This window comes from Ceratina calcarata, unplaced genomic scaffold, assembly GCF_001652005.2.
Source record: "Ceratina calcarata isolate Rehan_Ccalc_2016 unplaced genomic scaffold, ASM165200v1 scaffold115.2, whole genome shotgun sequence".
In the NCBI taxonomy this organism is placed as follows: Eukaryota; Metazoa; Arthropoda; class Insecta; order Hymenoptera; family Apidae; genus Ceratina; species Ceratina calcarata.
The window spans coordinates 1,120,139-1,144,539 of record NW_017132446.1 but is presented as its reverse complement, the minus strand read 5'-3'; the positions used below and the strand labels follow the sequence as shown (position 1 = coordinate 1,144,539).

General features: G+C 47.0%; 1 protein-coding gene across 2 annotated transcripts in view; it reads right to left on the bottom strand.

Annotated features, from left to right (window-relative positions):
- LOC108623621 (POU domain, class 2, transcription factor 2) overlaps nucleotides 1-24,401 on the bottom strand; it is a 90,975-nt gene that overhangs the window by 12,735 nt on the left and 53,839 nt on the right. For both annotated transcript variants that reach the window (XM_026812740.1, XM_026812744.1), the window contains exon 4: nucleotides 10,310-10,366. In XM_026812740.1, the coding sequence (XP_026668541.1) occupies nucleotides 10,310-10,366 (57 nt within the window). The remainder of the gene's footprint in view (nucleotides 1-10,309; nucleotides 10,367-24,401) is intronic.

Genomic DNA, 24,401 nt, shown 5'->3' with positions numbered 1-24,401 from the left:
CATCAATAAAATGCCAAATAATCATATGTAACTTGTTAAATATCGAAGTTAGAAGAAAAATTCATAGAATCTTTCTTGTTGAGGACGTCAGGGCTTATAATTTCTGTATAAAAAGCTTTCCGCCAGTGTCAATAATTTGAATATTTCCTTCTATACTTTTAAGCACGTAGCTATTTATTATTAGCATTGTTCTTCCGACGTCTGATTTCTTTTTAATTATAGGAAATGCCTTTTTTTAAGGTACATAAACTTTTGGGACTGACTGTATAGCCAACACATCCTTAAACGACTCTTAATCATCGTAAAATACTTCGTACGTGGATCTGGAATCGACTCGTCACAGTGAAACGTCTGGAAAGATTTACCTGGTGCGGGCACAGTTACTCCGAGATCGCATTAAGTCTCGTTTCATCCTCGTCCAAGTATCACACGAGACGGTCTATAAAACGTCGGCGCCTGAACTCGGGCATCTGCCTCCGCGTTTCTTCGTCGCCATTCTTACGTAAGGGAAAAACCGTGCGACAATGCGAGGCGAACCAACCCTCGCCGATCTTTACGGGGGAGGAATGTTCGGGCCCATTATTCCGCGCTACGTGCACCGCCTGTCAACCGACTTACGATTTTATTAGGGCCTTGCGTCATTCGATTATGCCTACCCGGGGACCGTTTTCATGCATGGCATCGTCGACCGCTTTGGAAAAGAGCTACGGTTTTCGATCGAGGAAGACGATTTCATTTGATTCATTTAATTTCGTACTTCTTCTAAATAATTCTCGTTTCATTTCCATCGTACCGAGGCTCGATGAGCCCAGGTACACAGAATATTTTCAAGTTTAAAATACGTACCCTCTTAATGTTATTTGCATTAAGTTTTGAGGAATGTCGCGACTAGACTTCATTTTTAACCCCCCGATAAACGATGAAAGTGTTGCCCCGGCGTTGTGATCGGCGTTAGCAAGGCACCAAGGCGAATCTAAGAGTGGATTCACGATTGTAATCGGGGGAAAGAGACTAGGGGGCTAGAGATCCACGAGCCAATGGAATAACAGTTTCCTCCGGCGTGTTTTGAAGCAGCGCGGCGCGGTAGCCGGCGCGGTTCGGCAAGGGTGACGAGAGAAGGGGTGGACTGGTTTTCGAGCAAGCGAGCGTGGGGTGAGTCTAAAACCGTTAGGTCGGTCGCGTGCTACCAAAGGCACGTGGCCTCGCACTCTCCGTCTCTTTCACGCTTTCTATCTGCTCTACGCACGCGCACGCACACGCGTGAATCTTGATAGCATCTCCATCGTACATCCTCCGTGTACTGCAACTTCACCGGTTTTCATTCCTATCAAAATTTGTCATTACGTACGACTGTTTCAAACAACGAAATATGTCGCTTCTTCGACGACGCGCCGAATGAAAAAAGAGAATTCGGAGGGTGACCGGATTTTGGAAACTCGAAAATTGTACGGCAGGTAACCAGCGGGAGCTTCTCGGACACATGGTGCCATTAGTATTAGCTGAAAACGAGATACCAGCGTGGGTAGGTCGGGACAGATGCAAGATCGGTAAACAGTCGACTGGATGCAGCAGACCGTCGATGCCGATCGTCATCGACAGCTACCGTTATAATGAAATCGAGACAGACCCCTTATTGGCACGTGCTCCTGAAACAAACACGATCTCTCTCTCTTTCTCTCTCTCTTCCTTCGTGCATAACGGTGCACCGAAGTGCAGTCTGCGGTCGCAGATGGCTGGAGACGCGTAAGAAAGAGGATATCGAGGCTGTCTCGTTATTACCGAAAACAGGAAGCCGTCTAATAAAGAGATTAATTTCGAATGCGAACATCAGAAACAAAGGGGAATATGAAATCGCAACTCGGCGAGGGAATTACAAGCCGAGTACATAGGGACGAGAGGCAATTAAGAATCGGACAACTCCATCGCGGTACCGATAAGAAAAATGGTCGGCGGTCGAGGAAAGAACGTGCTGCGCTCACCGTAAATTTCCGATAAGGAAATGAGACTATGCATATAAAACAGAGGGGTTTCCGCGTTGGGGAGTTTCGCGTTGCCACTCCGGCTCCATTTCCTGCCGGCACCCCCGCCAGCTAGCTGGCAGTGATGTATGGCAGGCCTTCACGCTGACCGCTATCGACGATCTTCCGCGTTTCGATTTCTAAATTGCCTCTTCGTTTGACGGCTTAGATACATTATTAAACTTCGCGAAGTATAATTGCAGTTCGTAATAAATAAATCAGTGAAGATCGATCGAATTATTTTCTCAAATCAGAATCACAGTTCGATCGTTCGACTCTTGATACGACGACGTGAATCTTATAAATTTCAATGCCGAGAATAAGGATCTCTATAACATTTTCTTGCCACGAGGGTCTCTCACCTTTCTGTGAAAACCGCACGGGGCGACGCGGGAAGTGGCGAGATTATTTGAATATCCCCCATATTTAAGATTCGTCCGGCGTATTCACGGGGGCAGTGATTGCCGAGTTGGCAGTCCGGGCACGTGGCCCGCACGTCATACACGTCAAACCGAGCCCCGATCCGAACCAGCCCCGGATGGAAGCCCACCCCTCTTGCGCCCGAGGCCAGTCTCGCTGCGAGCACGCTTTACATTCTATTTTCACGCTGTACTGACCCCGATGTATGCGACTTTCTTAACATATTCGCCAGATATTGCCTGCTGGCACGTGCTACCGCTCGCCTGATCGATATTCATCCTCGCAGCGACGATGATTTCTCGGAGCCACTTAAAGCAGCGCAGCTCCGCCAGCGAAGCCCCCGTAAATTCTTAATCAATTCCTTGAACGTTCGTATCGGAAAATGTAGAAATGAGACGTTTCCAAAAATATTCAGATCCATGCATAAAATGAAGACCACAGGAATTTGAACAGGGGAACAAATTAATACCTACACAAAGGGTTCCCCTAAGAAAAAAGATGACTAGCAGCACCTGACGCTCTAAATGGGGTTTGCCCGTTATTTTATGCGTGTCACCGCCCCCACGGTGTTTTCACGGGACGTCGATCACCCCCCGGATTTCTAGCGGGGTCGATCGCGAGGCGCGCAGAGGGGAGCACACCTAACCGAGTTAAGTAACGCTACATTAGCGTCCTCCGACGACACAAGGCCTGTCCGAGTGTGAAATACCCTCAGGCTTATCAGGCCGCCGCAGAGCTTTTTTTATTAGCTCCCAACTGGCCCTCGGCGAGTTCTCGCGATTCCGAGCTGTGCTTTAAGCGTTCAATCGAGCTTGGAATTTGATACGTAACTAGGAAACCGTATTGGGCGGACGCTGTCTTAATAACTTCTCATATTTCACAAGAGAGCACGAAGCGAGAGAAGATTCACGAGAATATCAACGGCAATTATGTAATAATGTTTATTTGCCGATGATAGCCGGAGTTACTTGTGAAGCATTTCGCGAGTTAGAAGAATTTATTTTTGTCCCGATTTCTAAGTGACTGGACTCCCTTACACGATTCACACTGGGAACCCTCTTTTCTGCACCTAAGATCTCCTCTGTATTCTATTGTCGTCCTCTCTCTCTTTTCTCATATTTCTGCTCTCCCTCGCACGATTCTGACTTAATGGTTGACGCGGGTATCAAGTTTCTGCAGAAACGTAAAAGATCTCGGAGGGCGCAAAAGGAGCGATACTCCGACGCTTCTATCCCCCGTCTTTCCTTCGACTGTACAAATACAGTGAATATTCGCTACCAAAAAGCAATTTATATAAAAGATTCCAATTTGTAAGATTGAAAACTATGAATCTGTCGAAGGTAGGACGGGGGGGATAAAGCCGGAAGGAGCTAGTCAGCCTGTTGCGGAGCCACCCCCGTGAACCATGGACTGGTGTGTATAAAAAAATCCGGAGGGTTGCACCCCTAAAATACGCGGCGTCGCGCCGTTTCGATGGGCAGATAGCCGGTCGCTAATTGATTATAATAAGCGACCGGGAAATGGGACCGGAAACCGAGCGGCAGGGGTTACGATTTGAAACGATAAAACGATTATTATTCTTGGAGGGATGAAAACAGAGAACATGAACAGCTTAATTGTTTCTCAAACGATCGAGTCGATCTTAATTAAAAGCGATTAAGCAATTAAAACGATCGGAGAGGCAGTTTTTGTACCGGAGAAAAAAGGGATCGGACGATTTTTAAACAGCGCCGTTAACTAACCAGAAGAGACGAGAAAGGAGGGGGACAAAAAATTGTGAAGAGGGAACGGCAGCGGGGGCGTTCGACAATTTATCGCCTTCATTCGGCCGCGTTCATATTTACTGCGTCGTCGGAAACAATATGGCACCTATTAAACGAAATACGGGCCCGGCAGCGCGCGGACCCCCAATCGAACCGATACCGCCCTGTCCCGTAATAAGCTTTAATAAATATTGATTGTTTAATTAATGTAATCGACGCGTGGGACACCCGGCAGTCCGTCGCGTCGCCCACGCGCAGTCGCGAATTTATTAAACGTTCGCTTCCAATGTACGCTTCGGTCACCTTTCAGAGATTCTCAATCACAATCATTTTTTGCGTTACTCGTTAGACGCATCCTGTAATTCACGGTTTCTCGGTAACGCGAGGGACGGAGACAAGAGAGGATAGTAGGTAGGGAGTGATCTCGTTCTACGTCCGCTAATTATACGTTCTCGAAGTAATTGGGGTGGCTGAGAGGGGGTAGGGATCAGGGCGCGAGAGGAGCCGTCGACAGAGAGGCGAACGGCGAAAAACGATGCTCGCCTTCTGTGGGAACTTCGTCCGTCCCATTAATGGAATCACCAATTGCACACTTATTGGTTTAATTGCTAATTGCTAGTCTCCTCAATGGAAGTAACAATGGCGCCGACACCCACCGTCCCTCGGACGTCATTTTCATAAAACCGTTTCGCCTCATCGAGGAGAATTATTGATCGCACCAAGACGATGATGAAATCTCGTATAGGAAGTTAAAGACATTAACTATTTCATTAAATACTAAAAAGCAACGTGAAGCAATCGTTCATGAAGAAGTCGTTGAAATATGTTAAAGAAAGCAGTCTTCTGGGCATCACCCGAGGCTGATCTGCTTCCTTGCTATCGTACTTCTTCTCTTCATTCCGAGAAACGGTCGCTGTACTCGTTTTCATTTCCCCTTACGCACCGTCGAGTCGATCAGCTCGCGTGCAAACCAGGAAAGCGCGGTTTCGTCGTTTTTCGCAAACGAGCCTGTTCAGTATTCTGTTTGTACTCCGATATGTATGCACGCTAGCGGAGATCGATCTCATACGAGAGGAGATTAGAGTTATTAGAGCCGACGGTAATTCTACAGATTATCCTGGAATTTCAAATAAACAAGAAATAGAAATATGATTTCATTGAAAAATTTACAGCCTGCTCAGATCGGACGTAACACTGATAAAGAAAGGAGAAGCCTTTTATCCACTCCGCAGTGAACGTTTGGTAGAATCAGCATATATTCCGTTTACGGGACGTACGTGAATAAAGGACGATAAAAACGTGAAAATCCCGGGAAAGCCGCAGCACTGAATTTGAATTTGCTCCGGCTACCGTTCAAAGAGGAGTCCTTCGATTCGAATAGTAAAGTGTGCCCGTGCCGCTACTTCTTCTTCTTCTTCTTCTTCTTCTTCTGGCAGAGACGCTCGTTAACGGGCTGCGAACCGTTCCCGTTCTCTCTGACTTTTTTGCCATCGAATTGGCCTTCCCGGAACGAGTCGATAATTGGGGAAAATGGAGACGTCAAATATATTTGATTTCGCAGGGAGCACTTAAGTTCTTTCTCTGGCTCGGATTCATTTCTCGATCAAATTAATTTAATCTCGTCTGCAATCGATGAATCAATATATTCGACACCGAATGTAACCAAATGAATTACGCATCGATTGCCTATAAATTATGTACTTGCTAATCTAAAGCGCTATCAATTACCGAACGAACTTTGCAAAAATCGCGACAGAGCGAACGACCTCAAGCTTAACGGGAATCGAGCGGTTCGTGGTAAAGCTTCTTGCGGTCAGCTTTTCCAGGGACGCCAGAACCGGACGTTCAGGACTGGCGAGCGTGAATGGAGCGGCGGAGGTTCTCGCGCGAGGGTCGCCGGAAGCCGTTTCGGCATTCAGCAGCGGTTTTCCACGGGCAATGCGAGTCCCGCCGATTTGAATAACAAAATCAGCAGGAAGACGTATTATCCGTGCGGCCAGGACAACCCGAGAAAAGTTTATCGCGTGACTCGTTTGCGTTCCGATCCGCCCCGAGCAGCTCGCCCGGCTTCGCGATCCCGAATCGATTCCACGAGGCGACGAAAAACGCGCGCTGGGGGATTCCGATTCAGGGAATCGAGAGCATCCGACGTCATTTGCATGCTCGTTCTCGGTCCTTCAGGGAAGCCAACGGTTTCCCCGTGGCGTGATCGACGACTACGAATGGACAGATTGCAGTTCCATGGAATACATAGGACGGGGACAGCTGGGAAAGGTTGAATAGAAATGATCGGATGTACCGAAGACAGACTCGTAATTAAAAGAACGAGACATTGAAGGTGTGGAACAGTGCCATCACAGCGTAAGAAAGAACAGTAGATTCACTCTTGAATCTCGAATAATTCAGGAGTAATCGATTAATTATTCCGTTAAATACTTCATAACGAGTGAATCTTTTTTGTATCTGTCAGCTACTACTACATACCAATAACAATTAACCCTTTTAATACTGGGCGAAAAAGAAGTGCCTATGGGAAGATAACCGGCCGAATTTCACGATTTTACTAGGGTTTGGAAAAAGCCTCATAAAAACCAAACGGAAAGCAATATTAACCGAAAAACAATTTATTTTCATTCTCTCGTAATGAAATTAAATCATTTATTATAAATTTATTTTGGGATAGAGAATAGTAAAGCGCTGACACTTTTCGCCAGTGCAACAAGGGCCGATATATCGGCCTCTGGCACTAAAAGGGTTAAGTCTGTTTAACCCACAATTTTGAAATGTATGAGTGAGCATACTGTCCTTTCTTATACTGTGGTGCCGTCGATAACGATCAGCAGGTGGAAAAATGAGAATGAACCGATAAATTACGCCTGTAGAAAGACTAGAGTGAAATCAATTATATCCTTGACACTCATTTACATTCCCGGAGCTCGAGACAAAACCGAAGTACAGATTTTTTGTGATTAAGCGAAAAAAGGGGGACGGAGAAGAAAAACTCTGACGGTCGCGTCTTGAGATATCTTCGCATTACAAAGTATGATGAGAGAAGACTGGACGGCCGTCTCGAGTGATCTCCATGAAGCCTCGCGAAGTTAAAAGAATCTCTCGTCTGACCATATCGGTCGAACAGGTGTGCCTGTACGACGCAGGAATAAACGATTAGCGTCTCGATTAGCATCCGCGGATCATATCGATCGATCGCGGCTACCTGCATTCCGAATGACATCTTCGTCGTTTCACAGCCCGATTTCGCAATCAAGCCGCATAGACCCCTCGCCGTCTTGCGGCCCGCGCACAGCTTGATCGAGTTAATTATCGGCAATTCGTTGAGACAGCGGAACACGTTAATTAACGATCGTTGCTCGCCGCGTTGCAAAAACTTGCGATTCCGGCCTTTCGCGTATATGCTACACTCAAATTGGATTTTATCGATCTGGCTACTCAAGAATTTAAGTAAGCAATCGAATTTCAAGAATTCTTATTTCGCTCGGGACGTTACTTGTATTTCAAGTTGAAGAATATCGTTTAAGAAATTAAACGAATTATGTATCAATGGTTCCACCCGCTGAATATGTTAATGCATTCCATTTATCAATCTGTTTAAGACGGAGGAACCAACAAAGAAAATAAGCGGAGGAGCCAACAGGACGAAGGATGGGTTCGAGACCGAAGCGAGAAAAAATGGAGCGGGCGGCGGCGGCGGTGGTGGCGCTAGGCCAGGCGATCGGAAGTGTGTCAAATTACAGAGGCCCGTGATATTAATGACTCCTAATGACATGCCCCCCCTTTCGTCCGCGGGCCCGTTCTCCCACCTCCTCGCGCTCGGTTCCCTGCAACCTACCGGCGAGGCCAGGCGGAGACCTGTCTTCCGACCCGATTCAGGGAATCGGCATTAAAAATACAATTGCTAATTGACGGAGGCTAATAGCAATAAGACAAACAAACGGGCTAAACGCTATAAAGTAAAACACAGGTTGCCATTGGCGAATTGTCCCCTTCTGTCATTCTCTCTCTGCGAGATTCCCCTTCGCGAGTTTCGCCAATTGACGAATACCAATTGCGGCCGGGATCGTCGATCAGTCTCTCCGTTGTAAAGATAACGACCGGTTCACCGTTTCCCAGAGTCCGGGCCAACCGATTTTTTGCTACTCTTCCAGAGTTTTGTCAGTATCCATTCCCGGATTCGTTCTAGGGACTCCATCGTAGACGCTCAAGGCCAACATCGTTCTAGCTTTCTTAAACAGGGACAGTGTTAATGAAAATAATAACCATGTCCAGTTTTTCTAATCCTTCTGCAAGGATCTTCGTCCTTTTCTTCTCGAAATCCGGCGATGTTCAGGTCGATACTCAAAGTTTCACCGAAGGTCATAAATAGCTGCAGCTTTTGTAAAGAATCCTTTGACAGTAGAGATTTCATAGTATTTCTCCTAAAATCATATCTGTTCCCTGTAAATAAAATTGCTCTCCGCTCGAATAGAAGGAGCGTCGGTCTCAAAAGTTTCGCTGATGCCTCGAAGACAGACCAATTGTAATGTGCATCGGGACGGACGTGCTGATCCGGCACGTTAAGGATCCGAAGTCCGTCATTATCGGACCGATCGCTCTCTGGAAGCGATCCTGGACGTGTTACGTTTCGCGACACGTGACAGCCCTGAGGAGAGCCGCGTTTTCCAGACAACGGATCGACACGACGACCGGTCAGCAGAACCGCGTAAGCACGCAGAAACGCAAGGGCTGCACGCGAGCCTAAATTATCTCCCTGCCTCCCTACGTCCCAAGTAAAAGGAAACGCGATCATTTTTTCCTCTTTACTATTATAAAATATAATTTTCAAAATTATTAATCTGGTGCAAGTCTAATGTAATTTCCTTCAAAGATATCAAACGTTCTCTTGTATTTTATATTTTACAGCCAGTAAATTCTTTTACACTTTTCGTATGCATCGAACGAATAATTCGTTGAATCCACCGGTTGGATTTTTTTGGGTTAGAAAAAAAATTCGTTCGGTCCCTGGGGTGTCGGACGACGTCGCCGTTCTTAGGGAGGATTTCGCTGTTTTTACGAGCCGTAACAGTACCTACATAGAAATCTGTCTGGCCCTAATAGTTACAAGCTAGAGGAAGAATTCTCTCAGCCAAATGACAAGCCGCGGTTTTTCGTGTGGTCGTCTTTACGACGAGTTTTACGTGGAACGAATTCGCCTCGGGATGACACAGTTTCTCGAAATGCGATTCACGACAAGATACTTTCGGTGTACAATGCATTCATTTTCCTGTGTTATGCTGATTATATGCTTAGAGTAGAAATTGTACAATATATAGTATTAACCCTTCGTGTGCTCCGGAATTATTCGTGACTTGAAAAGATACAATAACGAAGCCGTGCGAGTTATCACGTATCCTTCGACGGAACGGTCTTAGTAAAGGACAGATGTGAGTCAGAGGCAGAAGCGATTCCGGTGTGCCATTCAGTAGTACGAGGCAAACAATTTTTAAGACAGTAAGTAATAAAACAGCAGTGAGTACGAACCGAGTAAAGAACGAAGGAAATATGAGGTAGGGAGAGACGGGAGGATGACGAATCCTTTAGATTCTCGATTGAAACCCGTCCGAGGTACGGTCGATTAATAAAATCCTCGTGCGGACGCGGTTCGTCCGATTTCTTTGTCGTCTCTGAAAATTTCTCAATCAACGGCGCCCGGTTTCCTTTCCCGCGACGGATTTTCTGCCGGTCGCCGCGGACCGAAGCGCAAGCACAATGTATAAAAGCCTGGTCGTTGCAATTAAACGATGTTGCCCAGGCCCGATCGGGCCCCGGCCGGTGCGGTGCGGTGCCGGGCAAAAAGCCGGCCAAGAAATAACGACGCGGATTTATAATGCCGATACTCGCGAGCCTTTCGCTCACAGACTCCGCCGTGTCGTATTATTCGTTTGTGAAATTTATGTTCCTGCCATCGGCGAAGGTTAAACCCCCTCGGTACGTTAATCGTACCCCGATTGGCCGGGTGGGAGGGGAGACCAGGGAGAGGAAGAGAGAGTACGAGAGAGGAAGAAGAGAGGAAAACGGACGACAGACGGACGATGAAACTCTGTGCAAACTCACCTTGTATGGATTCCGGCGAGGCTGGCTCCTTATCGATTCGGCCGAGCGCGTCGCTTGCTGCAACAAAAAGTGCAACGGGGCCCTCGTTAGTGACGTCGCGTTATAAACTCGCCACGGGGAAACTTGCTTTTCATTTTTTTCTCGTAATCGTCGAAATGATAGATCCGAAACGAATTTCCACTCGCGGTACACGCGGCCCGCACCCCCGCTGCGGTCCCAGATCAACCGCCCGCGTCCACGTCTCTGACCATAAAGATCGGAGACGCGGCAATTAATAAACGATGCGTCTTTCCGATCATTTGTGAGTCAAAAATAGCTTGCGACTTTTAAAAGAACTTTTCAGGACTCGTTTTTATTATAATCGCTATATAAAGTCGGTTTGTATGCTTCTTGTTAGCCACGATATTTATTACCGCGCCGTATAAACGACTCTTGTTAGTTGAAACTTCGAACTTGTTCTCCGCTCGTTCATTTCACAATTTGCTAATCGGTCGCTCGATCGGAGCTTCTCCGAACGCTCAGGCCCCTATCATTTGAGCGCCCACATCGGAGCTGATTAAAGCAGGGGCGCAAACCTGATCCCGGAGATAGCGTACGGTCTCGCTATCAATCGGTCGGTTCATCCTGACACGCGGCCAGTCATTTTGACACACGCTCCTTTTTCGACGATTTACTAGGTCTGGAAAAAGATCGATATTCAAATGATCCGAGACGAGGCAAATGGGAGAACGAGAACGGGTAGATGATGGTGGTAATTCGCAACGAGGATGACCATCATAGATCACGAAGGAAGGAGGATCGTTTCGTAGAGGCGGGTGGCCGACTAGTACCCCCTGGGGACTCGCAACTCACCCCTCAAGGCGACTGTATTCAGATAATCCCACCTTTGCTACGTGTCCACGGGACACACGACATTTCAATATCGGAATGCCCGTAGGATGACCCAGCCGCAAATACGACTGGATCCGGGGCTTGGGAAATAACGCGGGACCTAACGATGACATATCAGTAGGGTGAACATCGTCTGGTAGATTTTTGTGAAATCCTTTTGTGGCCGTATGAAATAACGAAGGACTACTTCGAAACAAATGAAAACGCAAACAATGATTCATATTTATTGCCTAGGTTTATTCTACGGATGGAATCATGAATTCACGGGGTGATCTGAAGTGAGCGCGATTCGCGATTGCCGTGTAATTGGAATAAGAAAGACAAAGGCCTGCCATATCGGCGAATAACGTGCGATTGAAAAAGGAAATCGCTGCGGGAATGCGAGAACGCGTCCGATGATCGTCGCGGCGCGGTGGAAAAGGAACAATGCGTGGTCCTTGATGCGTTCGTTTTCATTATTGAACGAAGGACTGGCTCCTGGAAACTGGCACGCGCTTACATTAAATATGAACATCGACCTCGTTCCTCCGTGGACGTTTTTTCTTTTCCAACGACCGCGTTAGTCACAAAGCGCGCGACTGTCCCTCCGGCGGTTTCCCCCGCCGATCAGAAGGGATCGATTAAAATTGAAACACCGATCGGTGTCACTCGGAATTGTAACGAGAACGATGCAAGCGAACTGAAATACTCCACTATTAGCAGGAATGCGATGGGAACACGTTTTTAAAATGTAACAAACTTGGTATAAATAAGAGCCATTGCTCGTGAAAAGTCTCTTGGGTGTCGTGAGGCTACCTCTTGCGCATGCATCTATACAGTATTCACGGTACGAGCCATGAATTGGGCTCTAAACACGTTCATCTTGTTTACGTTCGGTTACTGAATTTCCAAGTACGAATATACCGTCCATCGGTACTCGTAGAAATAAGAGAAAAATTAGTTAGATTAATTTATATTAACATGGCTCATACAAAACGACGCGGCAGTATACCGTGGATTTAATACTTCCGCATTCACTGAGTACTGGCAACGTCGAGTCACTTATTAATCGGCCTCTGACAGAACGGGATTGCGTGTTTGCGGCTACAAGCCCGTCTCCCTTAGTATTCATAAAGGTCAGCCCTTTCAAAGTACCACCCCCCTCTACTCTCGGTTACGCGAAAACGAGACACCTGTACAAGCCGACCGACGGCCTAGCCGCGGACAGGTGAAACCAGACGGAGTTTTACCGAACACCAAACGTGAAATAATGCAATGGAAATATTGATTAAAGAGTTGTACAAGTTGATTGTAAGTCAGACAGTCAGCGGTCAATACATTCGTTTTAACATTTATTTGACAAAGATAAAGAATAATATTTTAGGCTGTTTAAATCTTGATAGCAATATGATAAGCAAATTATAGAGTGCACACTTATATACCTGTGACCACGCGGAGGATCGAACGGACCTGCCCGATTCCAGGGAAAACGAGATTTTAATATTTAAACCGCGGCGATACAATAAGTGTAATAAGCATAGGAGGCGACCGTTGGTCAGCGCACAAGAGACGGCTGAAATATTAATGCTGACATTTCGTTGCCTCGCGTTGCGTCGCCTCACCCCTCCGGTCCGTTTTCAAGGCTGCGGTTTTCGGGTAAAACGATATTGCACTCGACCATTCCCGTCGCGATATATTCTAATCGCGCTGAATTCGCACGCGTTTTTCCACTTCTCTACGCTTGTCTCATCTCTCTGTTTCTTTCTCTCTCTTACGGTCGGGTCACGCCGAACTGCTACCCCCTGCCCTCGTCGAAGAACCACCATGAATACCAGATGCGGGATCTGGATACAGATCTAGTTTGCGTGGAGAACCGGCCCTCTCATCAATTTTTAAAAACCAGCTTGTAATACGTATGCACCGGCGCTGGATATGGGAACCACGTTTCCGGCGTGAATACAGCGGAGAAAATCGTGCCGCTCGAATAGGGCGTGAATAGCGATGAGAAATCGCTGCTCCGGATGCGGCTCGCCACTGTAGCTGATCAGATTTCCCTTTCGTATTCGTTTCCAATGTAATCAGAAAAATAGAAGAGAACGAAGTTTGAATACTTTAAATAGCGTTCGACCATAATCCACAGAATATATTTTTATTAATCGAGAGAACGGAGCTCGGGATCGTTATACGAGAGGCATCCAAGTTAACCGAGAAACTTGTGCGAAAATGCGAGACGAGTCTGAGGTGGTCGGGGGGGGGGGTTGATAGAGAAACGTGGCGTTCTTGCACGTGAGCCGAGACTTTTTCCAATTACAAACGGCGCCATTCGCGAACCGAGCTGGCGGCGATTATTTTTAAAACAAGAATATTCCCTTCCGTTCCGGAACATAATGAGACGGCGGCGGGAGGCACGATCGGAGGGCGCGATAATGGCGGCCGTTATGAAGAAATCAACCCTCCCCGGGCGCCGCGTCTCGTCGCCCCCACAACCCACTTGATCTTCCGTCTCCATGGCGACCGCCTTGTCCAACGGACCCCCGGCGATCTCGCACACGCCGGGGTGGTTGCGGGCATTCTCTCTTATTACGAGGCTCGCTCCACCCGCGGAAAGGGTTGCAACCCCTAACGCAGCTCGACCGCTTTGGAGACCGTCGCCACCGCGGCTCTTCTTACCTAAGAAACCGGCGCCTTCTGCTTCTTCGTATTCGTTCGATACATCCACAGACAGATATATAAACCATCTATGTTTATATTCCTTTTTTTGAAACTGTTATACTCTGCATGAAAATCTCCAGTGATCGTGAGGCATAAATGCCAGACAAATACTAATGGAAGATGGAACGTTTGATCGAGACTCCCCGTTTCCGTGGAGCGTAACGAGAATTGTATGGGTGCGAGAACGGTCCCGACTGCGTTCCATCCAATTAGACGACGTCGCTGGCCCGTGCTCGTCTTTCACACGTCGCTCGATCGATCATCGGCCGATAATCGTTTTCGAAACGCATAATCCCGCGACGAAACTGACGGATCCCCTAATAATTGCTCGCGAGACGATCGACGGGGGTGACCAGCCTCCGTCCCCGTGTAAAAGCATGACAAACGAACGAGATGAGTTTAGGGAACGGGGAAACAGCATGGACAGTCCTCTACGTTGGAGAACGAAAAAAATGGACGCAGAGGAATCATTTGAAATTGACGAGGAGAAGGGTTGGGTCGCGTGGCACGCATCTGATGCATAAAAGAGCTTTCGAACCTCCCTTTTTTATTACGACACGCGCGGGCTGCCTCTCACCCCTTCCTCGATTCATCGAACGATCCCCCCGCCTCGGTGACGATTAGGAAATGGCGACATACCTAATTTGTTTAAAGTATCATTTTATACCGTTGGTCTACGAAACGTAATACCATTCTATGGATATTTGTATTGCAACGAATTCGAGTAAGTAATGAATTTTCTCGATTCCCAGATACATAACCGAGGCAGGGCAATTAGGGGACTGGAAATCGTAACTCGGCTCTAAACGCGAAAAGTATAATCGGCGAATGGGATCGGTCGTGGCCTCGCACGTCCCTTATTACGGTATTTTCGTTCGAATTACCGTGAAACTGTGCAGGCACGTACATTGGGTCGTTGCGCGCCACGACGACGACGACGACGACGACGACGACGGCGGCTTTTCGTTGCACGTACACCGGGAAAACGAGGGGCCATTAACGGGCACGTAGGGACGCGTACTTTTCGCCCGAGGGGGTGGTTTTCCGTGGCCACCACCGTGGGCACCCGGAGGGGCTGGGAAGGGTTGAGCGTAAGTGCTTTGCACGGCGAGGTAATGGAGCCGACTTATTCGTCAGAGAAACGCCTTCGAGCAATCGTAGCCCAAGCTACAATTGCTGAAGAATGTATTTCCATTCATCAGAGAGCCTCAATCATCTTTTCTAATATGCAAATCTTAATCAAGCTCGAGGTAACACGTTTTCGTATGAAATTCTATATAGAATTTTTCCAAAGGTACAATGGATTCCGTGAATGTCCTCAGGGGAGGCAGAATGAAGTGGCAGCTGCCGACTCATTAACCGGCGCACCTTGAACCCAATTTCAGAATCTCCCATAACGTATAACCCGAAGATTATCAACGTTTCCGAAACACGCGGACGTTATCTACCATCTGGAGCAAGTGCGCTCGATTAAACGAGCGTTTCGTACACACCGCGGATTAATTAAGAACCGCTTACCGGCGTGTCCCAGCGAGGAGAATGAAATATTCATAGAATGCAAATGCTATCGCCGCGGTGTAACGCGTGTATAATCCATCGGAAAATAATAACGACAGAAATTCGCCTTAATTGGCACAATAGACAACGACGTGGACAGTCCGAGCCGCGACACGAGCCTGTCGTTGCCAGCTATGGGACCTTACAAGCTACACGGTGATCATAATTACGCGTTAATTAGAGAGGACTTGGTCCTACTAGGATGCTAGCTGCCATGACACGATCACAGTATAAGAAAGAACAGTAAGCTCACTCACGGTGTCGGCTCCTATGATCTCATGACCAACAGATTCGATATGTTAATCGATTACTCCTGAAGTATACGAGATAGAAAAAAATGGTATACAACCTTTTTTGCAATTAATAACAGTACCTATAACTTTTATTTAAAGCATTCTTCGAAATTTTGACAAAAAAAAATTTTTCAATTTTTTCGAAATTTTTCAAGNTTGCAAAAACTTTTTCTTCGTCTAAACGAAAAATGTTTCAGACAAAAATTATAGGTCCGAATGAACAATGAATTTATGAATGACGATCGAGACCCGGTTTACTGAATATTGCAACTCTTAAACAAAAGTAGAAGCCATCCCTTTTACGCGTTCTTCACCTCCCATGGTTTTTACGTCGTGAAGTTATATCCGCGACGTAAAAAGTTTCTAATGACGGAAAATCTAATATAATATATCTGGGAGCCAGTACGAGCAGCTTTTCTTGTAATTAAGTTATAATTAAGGATCGGAGTGGAAGGGCGGAGGCGGAAGAAACGCTTCTCGAAGCCAGGGGTGGTCCGAAGCGGATCCTCGCACGAGTGGAAAACAATAAGAGGGCTCCGCTAATCCGGACGATATATTATATCCAACGAGAGTGCTTCTGGCACTGCAGAGCCAGCTGTACGTATACGTACATACGCGGAGGGTTGGGAAAAGAGGCAACGAATAAAGGGCAACAAGGTGAAAGCACATCGTTCCCGGTGTACGAGAAGTTCTTATGCAGAGGAGGTTTCTGGTTTTACTAAGACTTATTTTCGAGACCAAATCGATTCCTTGTATCGTCACGTATTATAATAGAAAACTGCCTATACTTTCCTGTAAATCATCTGTTCGATTAAATTCTCTTACGGGTGCATGGAATCTGCGATCGAATAATTTTATATTCGCGTTTGATAATAGCGAATTAACTCGAACTGGATTCCCCGGATGATAAATAATAGCAATTTTTCATTGTCCGCCGATGCGAGAGGAGATGCCGGGTCTCGATAATTATCGTAGCGTGCAAATATCGATAATACGACGAGTTGGAAGCGGGAAAGGCGAGAGAGGAAACGAAGGTACATATACACCGAGGGACCCGCCTCCGAGCGAACAACTCAATTGCGCGAAATCGAGTTATACACGTACCACCGAAGCTCCGACGAACGTGTAATTAATTAATTCGGCCGCCATCTTGCTGCCGATCAAGAAATATCATTTTTCGTGTCGCTAAGGGAGATCGAAACTATTTTTAATTCACCTCTTTCACTCTTCAATGTTCAATTTTGTAAATGGTTATTAAACATTGTTCACGAGTCTTCAGAGAATTTTGATAAAAATTCTAAATTAATAATCGTGGTAGATCGATTTCAACGGGAAGATCGTGATTATGATAGATTTTCATGCGTTCATATTACAAGAAAATGTATACTTTAAGTTGGAACGAGAAATGATTGGCTCGAAGGGGTTCTGGTAACACGGCCACAAATTTGTACGAAACTCGGGGAGGATCTGGTCGAGTGCGCCGGCGGTACGTGTTCGCTTAACAAGGAATTCGAGTCATAACGCTTAATTAAGGTGCTGTACGAAGTAAGGCCCGCGAAGAAGGTACGAGGGCCATTGGGCCCCGTGATCGTGACCAACCCAGAAGCTGGAACGCGGTCAGATCGGCTGATAACGATCTGATAAGGTGCCCTCCCAAGATTACGACCGGAGTTTCGTCCCCCGAGTCGCTACCACCACCACCGTTGCCGCCGCGTCGTCGACTCGGTGGAACCAGTTTTTCTACGGGCACCACGATTTAATTAGATTTTCCGTGGGATCTGTCAACCGGCTGCCCTGACTCGCTCTCGTTCCCATTTAATCACGTTGTTAACGTACACGATCGATTTAAATAGCTGCGAAGGGACAGAATACTTTGTGAATCGTGCATTTAATATTAGTAGGACACTGGAGTGCGCATCCTGGTCATGTAGAATCGATGAAGGCGCGGCATATAATAATGCAAAGCGTGATTGACATTCGGCTTATCGGCGTATACTTAATCCTATTGGACCATCATTATAGGTTTAACGGGGAATCACCGCAAGTGCTCGACGATATTTCATGAAAATTTATAAATTAACGAGTCTCGTTAGCATACTGTCCCACGGAAATTACGAAACCGTGTGTCGAGTTCTACGGGATGAGTAATCGGAGAGGAAACAATCTCGAAATAGAATCGAAACAGCGGAAGGGGTGAGTGCGCGGTAAAAAGGGATACAAGGGAGTCGAAGGGACGAGACAGAATGGAATTCGAGTGCGTCTACAGATAATCTGGAGCGTATGGGGTCAGAAGCTACTACAAACGGGGAGGGTGGGGACTTTAAAATGGCGGGAGCATCCCTTCTCGACCTAAAAGCAACCCCAATCGTTCCACGCTGGTCTAATCACAGAAAGGGGGTTGGTTTTGCATCCCGTGACTCTAACGGCGAGCGTGCCGACGCTGTTTATTCTGTTCCCAACGTATCTTTTTCCCTCTATTTCATGATTTAATTAATTATAAAATTAGTGGACAATCAATTAATGTTATCTCGACATGATGAGGGTGGAATACAGAAGAGAACGTTCTCCCATGCGGGACATTTTCATAAATAAATAAAACGCATGCTGGTATAATCATTCACGAATTTCGATATGGGTCTTCCCATTAATTCAATCGAATCAAACATTAATCAGTGGTAGAAAATAATTCTGCTTACGTATCCGAAAGCTCGGTTTCGCATCCGCGTGCATCTTCCTCTTGCCATCGAAGTTACAGATCCCGATAACCATTAGGACACCTTTCGTGTGCTGTTTATTCAAGTATATCGAACTCCCTCGGGACTCTCTTCATTAAAAGACACAAACTTCTGAGAACGCACTCTAAAAACGTGGCGTATTTCACGTATCCACAGCGAATGTAAATACACGACGTCGGGTTCATTGACTGATCTCACCCTCGCGATACGATCACTGAAAGAAGACACGGAATTTGAACGGTCGGATGTATTTCGAAAACTGGGGGTGCCCCAAGTTCGCCTGCCGGGGGCAACTTGTCTACTGGTGAGCCAAGAGCTGTCCGTTCGCGTTGGTCAGCGCTGCCCCTCTTCTCAGCTGGCCAGTCGGGGTGCACCCCCGCAAACCCTCCGCAAGGCCAGCCGCGTGAAAGAAAGAGAGACAGAGAGGAGAGAAGACAGGAGTCCCGTACGTGCCTCTCCGTGGCTCTCTTCTCTCTCGCCGCGCGCGACAGAGGGTACATACATTATTCGCCCCTGATCCTCGATCCCGAACGATCGACGTACCGCGCTGAATTATAGAAAAGCTTCTCTCCCTCTTCTCTGTTCTCGACGCTTTTAATTTCGGGAAAGATTCTTTGAAGCAGCAAATTTAGAAACTGCCCTACGTTGTACCTTCGCAGGATACTCGTAGAATTGTAGGTGGCATTGAAAATTGAATGGATCGACGAGAACCATCAAACTTTCGAGCTGTAAATTCCATCGTCAGTTATTCCTTTAGCCCTTTCGTTGAAACCGACGGTGTCCTGGACACGAAAGGGAGAAAAGGTAGAACGATGGCGTAACAATTCGTCGGAATTTTGGAATGCCTCAGGATGAGTCATTAAGTCGTAAAACTATAGAGTAACTCAGGAACGAAGGTAAAAAAACGATAAAAAAACAGATTTGCCTGGTTCCTGGGATCTGTAATAAATAATAAATGCTGTAAACATCTTTTTTTCATGTACCCACGAAAATTCTAAATGGGTTTTCCGTGTTTCGCAATAGTTTAAATTTTCCTCGACTGTAAATCATCGCATCTCGCGACTCCTCGGATAGAACTGGATCTAACGTTTGAGAAATATTCGCACCCACGCCAGATGGAGTCGATGGAAATATCGAGCGCGCCGAGTTCGTTCAGTGGTCACGACGCTGGATTAATCTACGCTCATCCCAGCTGGCCGCCATTCCTGATCGTTATTGTAAACGTTGATTGAGCAATTGCGATGGAATTGGCCTTCCCACGGCACGGCCGATACTCTATATAAATACGCGCCGTTTCCCCAGAAAAACTGGCGGCCGGATAAAACTCGTTCAATTATTTTTACACCCGGATCGATCTGCAAATTATCTATAATTCGGTTAATTAGTCCATTGGCTTAATTATCGCCCGGCCAAACCGACGGGGCCAATGAGACGGAGGGGGGTTTTAATCAAACAATCAACCAGCTCATTAACAATTTCCTCCGATACTGTTATTGCGGCGTTGTACTTTATCCGTTCGCCGAGATAATGAAAACGAGAAACCCTCGTTCTTCGCTTGTTACGGCCCCAATATCCACTGATGAGATGTAACGGCGTACGATACTCATTTTCAGAGGCACGAGTAAACATTTTTCTTCGCCAACCGATCATCACTGATTTCGAACATTTTTCGAATAAACAGACGACCATTGGAACTGTCCTAAAGGATATTGCTCGAAGCTATCGAGATTCACGATTGCATAGAAATCACGGAATGAGCATCGAAGCAGGAAACTGGCCCGCATCTCTTGCTCCGAATTCCCTTCCCGTCACGCGACATATATCATTCGTTTCTGTTCGAGATCGATCGGAATCGAGCAAATTTTCAGACAGAGATTCAGAGAGAGAGAGAGAGAGAGAGAGAGAGAGAGAGATAGGTATTCTGTAAAGAAAATGCTAGTGGTACCTATGTACACGCGTGAAAGACCGCGTTCCGTTCAGCAGCCACCCACGCTTTCAACGGGACAGCGGGGGAGAGATGAACGGTAAGGGCGGCCCATTCGCCGCCCCTATTTTGCAACCACCCCCGCGCCGGCCGACGATAGTGCATTTGACCAGAGAGCATTGTCCGTCGAACGGTCCATTGTCCGATTGAATCATCGTCCGTTCGGGTTTTCGAATATTCAGGGATCGCCGATGGTCAGTAGCCATTATTGTTAGACACGCGTGTATGTGTTCTCTGTCCACTCTAACTCGTGGGGGAGAGCACACTCGAAAATCTGGAGCGCGTACGTCCAGCGCAGCTTTCACGTGCGCTACCCTCGGGCCCGGTGAATTATTGGCTTTAATTGTGCCCACGTTAATGGCCAGGCTGGGACAAATTTCCGGGCGGGAAAACTAGCAGATTGTCCGACGGTCGCGTGGCGATTCGAGAGCGAAGGCTGGCGTGAAATTCGTGGAACTTCAATCACAACGTTTGTCCTGGTTCAACGGGTTCAAATTATTCGTAATAAATATACGAAATATTAAAAAGATCAATGACTATTACAATGTTCATAAAGTAAATGCCTATTTAGAGTGAATATTTTTAAATGATACTACAAATATTTTATTTGGCATCCGCGGTCTAGAGATAAGAGAGATAAATCGCTGCACCGGTTTAACAATTTACGACGAGCAAAGTTCAACAGTTTTCTATGATAAGAAATCGTAGGTCTGATGATACGCATTTCTACTGGGATTCTCGCATTGTCCCGAGTCAGGAGAAGAGTAGAACCGGACGGGGGTGCAACGGACTGCGTCATTGTGTAACAGCATTGCTCGTACTTCGGCTTGTGTCACCGAAGTCAGAGGGCAGATTTTCGGGGTAGTTTATACCCCTATTATAATGCCGACCGAACTAAGGGTCGCGCTCGTGTTTTCAGTAGGCATAAGCAAACTTAATGTAGCAGCCTCCTGTTTCCCTGAAATCCAATTTTGTCGAACAACGATTGGTAATCATCCGAGGTTCTCTCGAGACTCGGGAATATTTTTCGACGGAACAGAGTCCATCAGGAGCGATGATCGGTGGAAAGTAGTGCTCGACCGCAAAACCACCTTAATGAGTCCACAGGGCTACCTGAGAGCCGAGCCGATTCCTATCTTCTGTGTTCGAAGATCGGCGCATCTTTCGACATGCTAATGTAAAAGGGAGGACCTCTAAGACTCTCATTATCGCCAGGCCCACGTTTCCGATACGTGCCCTCGACTTTTCACGTTGCTCGACATTTTTCGACCGATGCACCTGGCGAGGAATGAATTTACATGTCTATGCACTTTGGGGACGCCTCCATGAAACGGCAGGTAGTTTCTATTTTTAATATTCATCGACGGCCCAGCTTTGAACCCTATGAAAATTCTGGGTAGTTTTCGTACCGCCGATTGCGGCACCCTTTGTCCGCCCGAAAAAATCCTTCAAGAACCGTTACCGACTTACCGTTACCTTAGAATTTATATCGTGTGAGAATTGTTTGAAAATGAAGACCGATTGCGTCAGTAAAATTTTTCCGAAAAAAGGGAAAGTACGATCGCAATTAACGAAAGAGTGAGGATCGACCCGAGGAGAGAAACCCGATAGGCTGGCCATAACCGCATTCCATATGCCCATGGGCGAGGGTTGTCGGCCAGCGGCAGGTCCGCGACCCAGGAAGTAGGTAGTAATTTCGGGCACAAGGCCCACCGAAAATTAGCAGGCAAAGAGCCGAGAGATGATTTTCCAAAATAACACGTCCCGACACAATGGCCAGCCAATTTCCCGAGCACCAGCTGCCGGCAGCTATCTGATTTATCATCTCGCTCCCCGCCCTGTCCCCCTAAGAAAAAAATGGATCTACGATCGATAGGTCCGTTCTTGGCTTGGAAACTGGCCGGTTAATCATGCGCGGCTCTATTTAGAAAAAAAATTGTAGACCAGATTTCCATGGAAACTATGAATCAAGTTTTTCGATAGCGGCGTTCGCTTTAATAGAAAATTGGAAGGGACGGAGAAACTGTGAGATTCAAATTGATACGAACTGCTCGTTCTGTAAATTTTCTATAATTATTTATTCGCGTTTGACAATGATCATCGGAGAGGAACGAAGCAACACGTTCTCATCTCCGTGAGGTCGGAGGAATGCGAGCGCTGAGCGGCCGGCGGATAGGGGTTGAGAGGGGGTTGTTCAATCGGTTATTGATTGGAAATGTAAGCTGGAGAGCGAGGGAGAGAAAGAGAGAGAGAGAGAGAGGAACGAGCGAGAGTACAGCGACGACCCGACAGATGGCCATTGGTCAGCGGGACCTCGTGGCGAAGTTTGCCAATCGAGGGAACAACTTAGACATCGTGTGCAGCTCGAAATTATTAGATCTCCAGCCGGGGAATTCCTCACCCCCGACACCTGCCGATGTTGCAATTTCACTGAGAATAATCAGTCTCCTCGTTGCTGGAATTAACCCAACATCATTTTCCTCACAATCAGGAAGCATCACGTTTCCACTGGCATCTGCGAGAGGATTCATCCCGGGATAATGAAACCGTGAAAACAACCAGCCTATCTCGTCCTTCTGATCTCGAGAAATTCCTAAACCGAACTCGACCATCTGCCGTGTATATGCGTGCAGCTAAACAAACGAAGTTGCTGATTCGTTTTAATCGTTAAAGGGTTGAGAGGCCAATCGCAGAGCATTAACACGTTCGCCTGAACGTGATAAATTCCAATAGAGTCGCTCGACCGTTCTTCAGGCGCGAATCTTTGACCCGAGCCTGTTGATAAAGACAGGAGACTTCTCACTCGCTCCTCCCCGTTGAACTCGAGTATAATCGCTACCTGCTACGCGAGAATTACTCATTGGAATTTAAGCGCGCGTTACTGTATCTCTGCCGGAAGCTTGCCAACCCGAACGCATGAAACGTCGTACACTGCGGTGGAATCGAGGGATCTCGAGCACCGTCTCCATGGCCGGCCGCGATGCTCAGGGCTCCCTCGCATCCCCACGGGCAATCTTTTCAATTTAAAGTCAAGCATTATGGCTTAAATTGCATTATGGTTTCCTTTCCCGCACGAAGAAGGTAGGAAACCGAGAGAGCAGCAACGAAGGGCGGCTCCTTGTAACCAAGACTCAATCACGCCGCTTAACCTCTGACCCCGCTGCGCCGTGGACCGCTTGCTCGGCCGCGGCACACGCGTGTGCACACGCTCCAACACCGACGCGCGTACCAACACCGTTGGTCCGATTCATCCCGTGGTTGACCACCGTGGACCTGAAATCGTGTACGCGGGGGAAACGATGGGTGTACGGCCAGATGAATCGCGTAGTCGTCTATCGTCGCGATGTTCGCGAAATTAGCCATGAAAACCTGATCGCGGTCGTGAACAATGTTCCTTCGCGAACTGTCTTCAATTATTACGATCGATCATCTTTTTAATTATCGCCATTTGCGTTGGGTCTCGAATGAAAATAAATATAGAGAAGGATCGTCATGCGAGACAGCCACGAACGCATTTACAAAGTGAAGCATAATTAGACGTTCCGGAAAGCATACACGAGGTGCGAGTATACGTGCACGTCGGAATGAATGAAACGACCCAGCCCAGGCCGGGCCTTGAACTTCACGTTCGCCGGTGAACGAAAAAAAAGAAAAACGAGGAAAAATCTCGAGTTCCCCTCGCACGGCACTTCTCTAGCCGCTGTAATAACGCGTTCCCTGTACGCAAGGCGTGTAACAGATACTCTCGCCTCTCCAGCTTTTCCCTTTTTTCCGAGTATTACGTTATCGGTTGTGCAGCCGCGTGCATTCATCATCACGTCTACCGATAAGCGCTGATCGTTCTCGCGGATATCCAGAGTCTCGAGGAAAACCGTCGAACCCATATTTTGTAATATGAGAAGCTTTGCATTTATTTTTTTTTTCATTTCCGGAAAAATGGG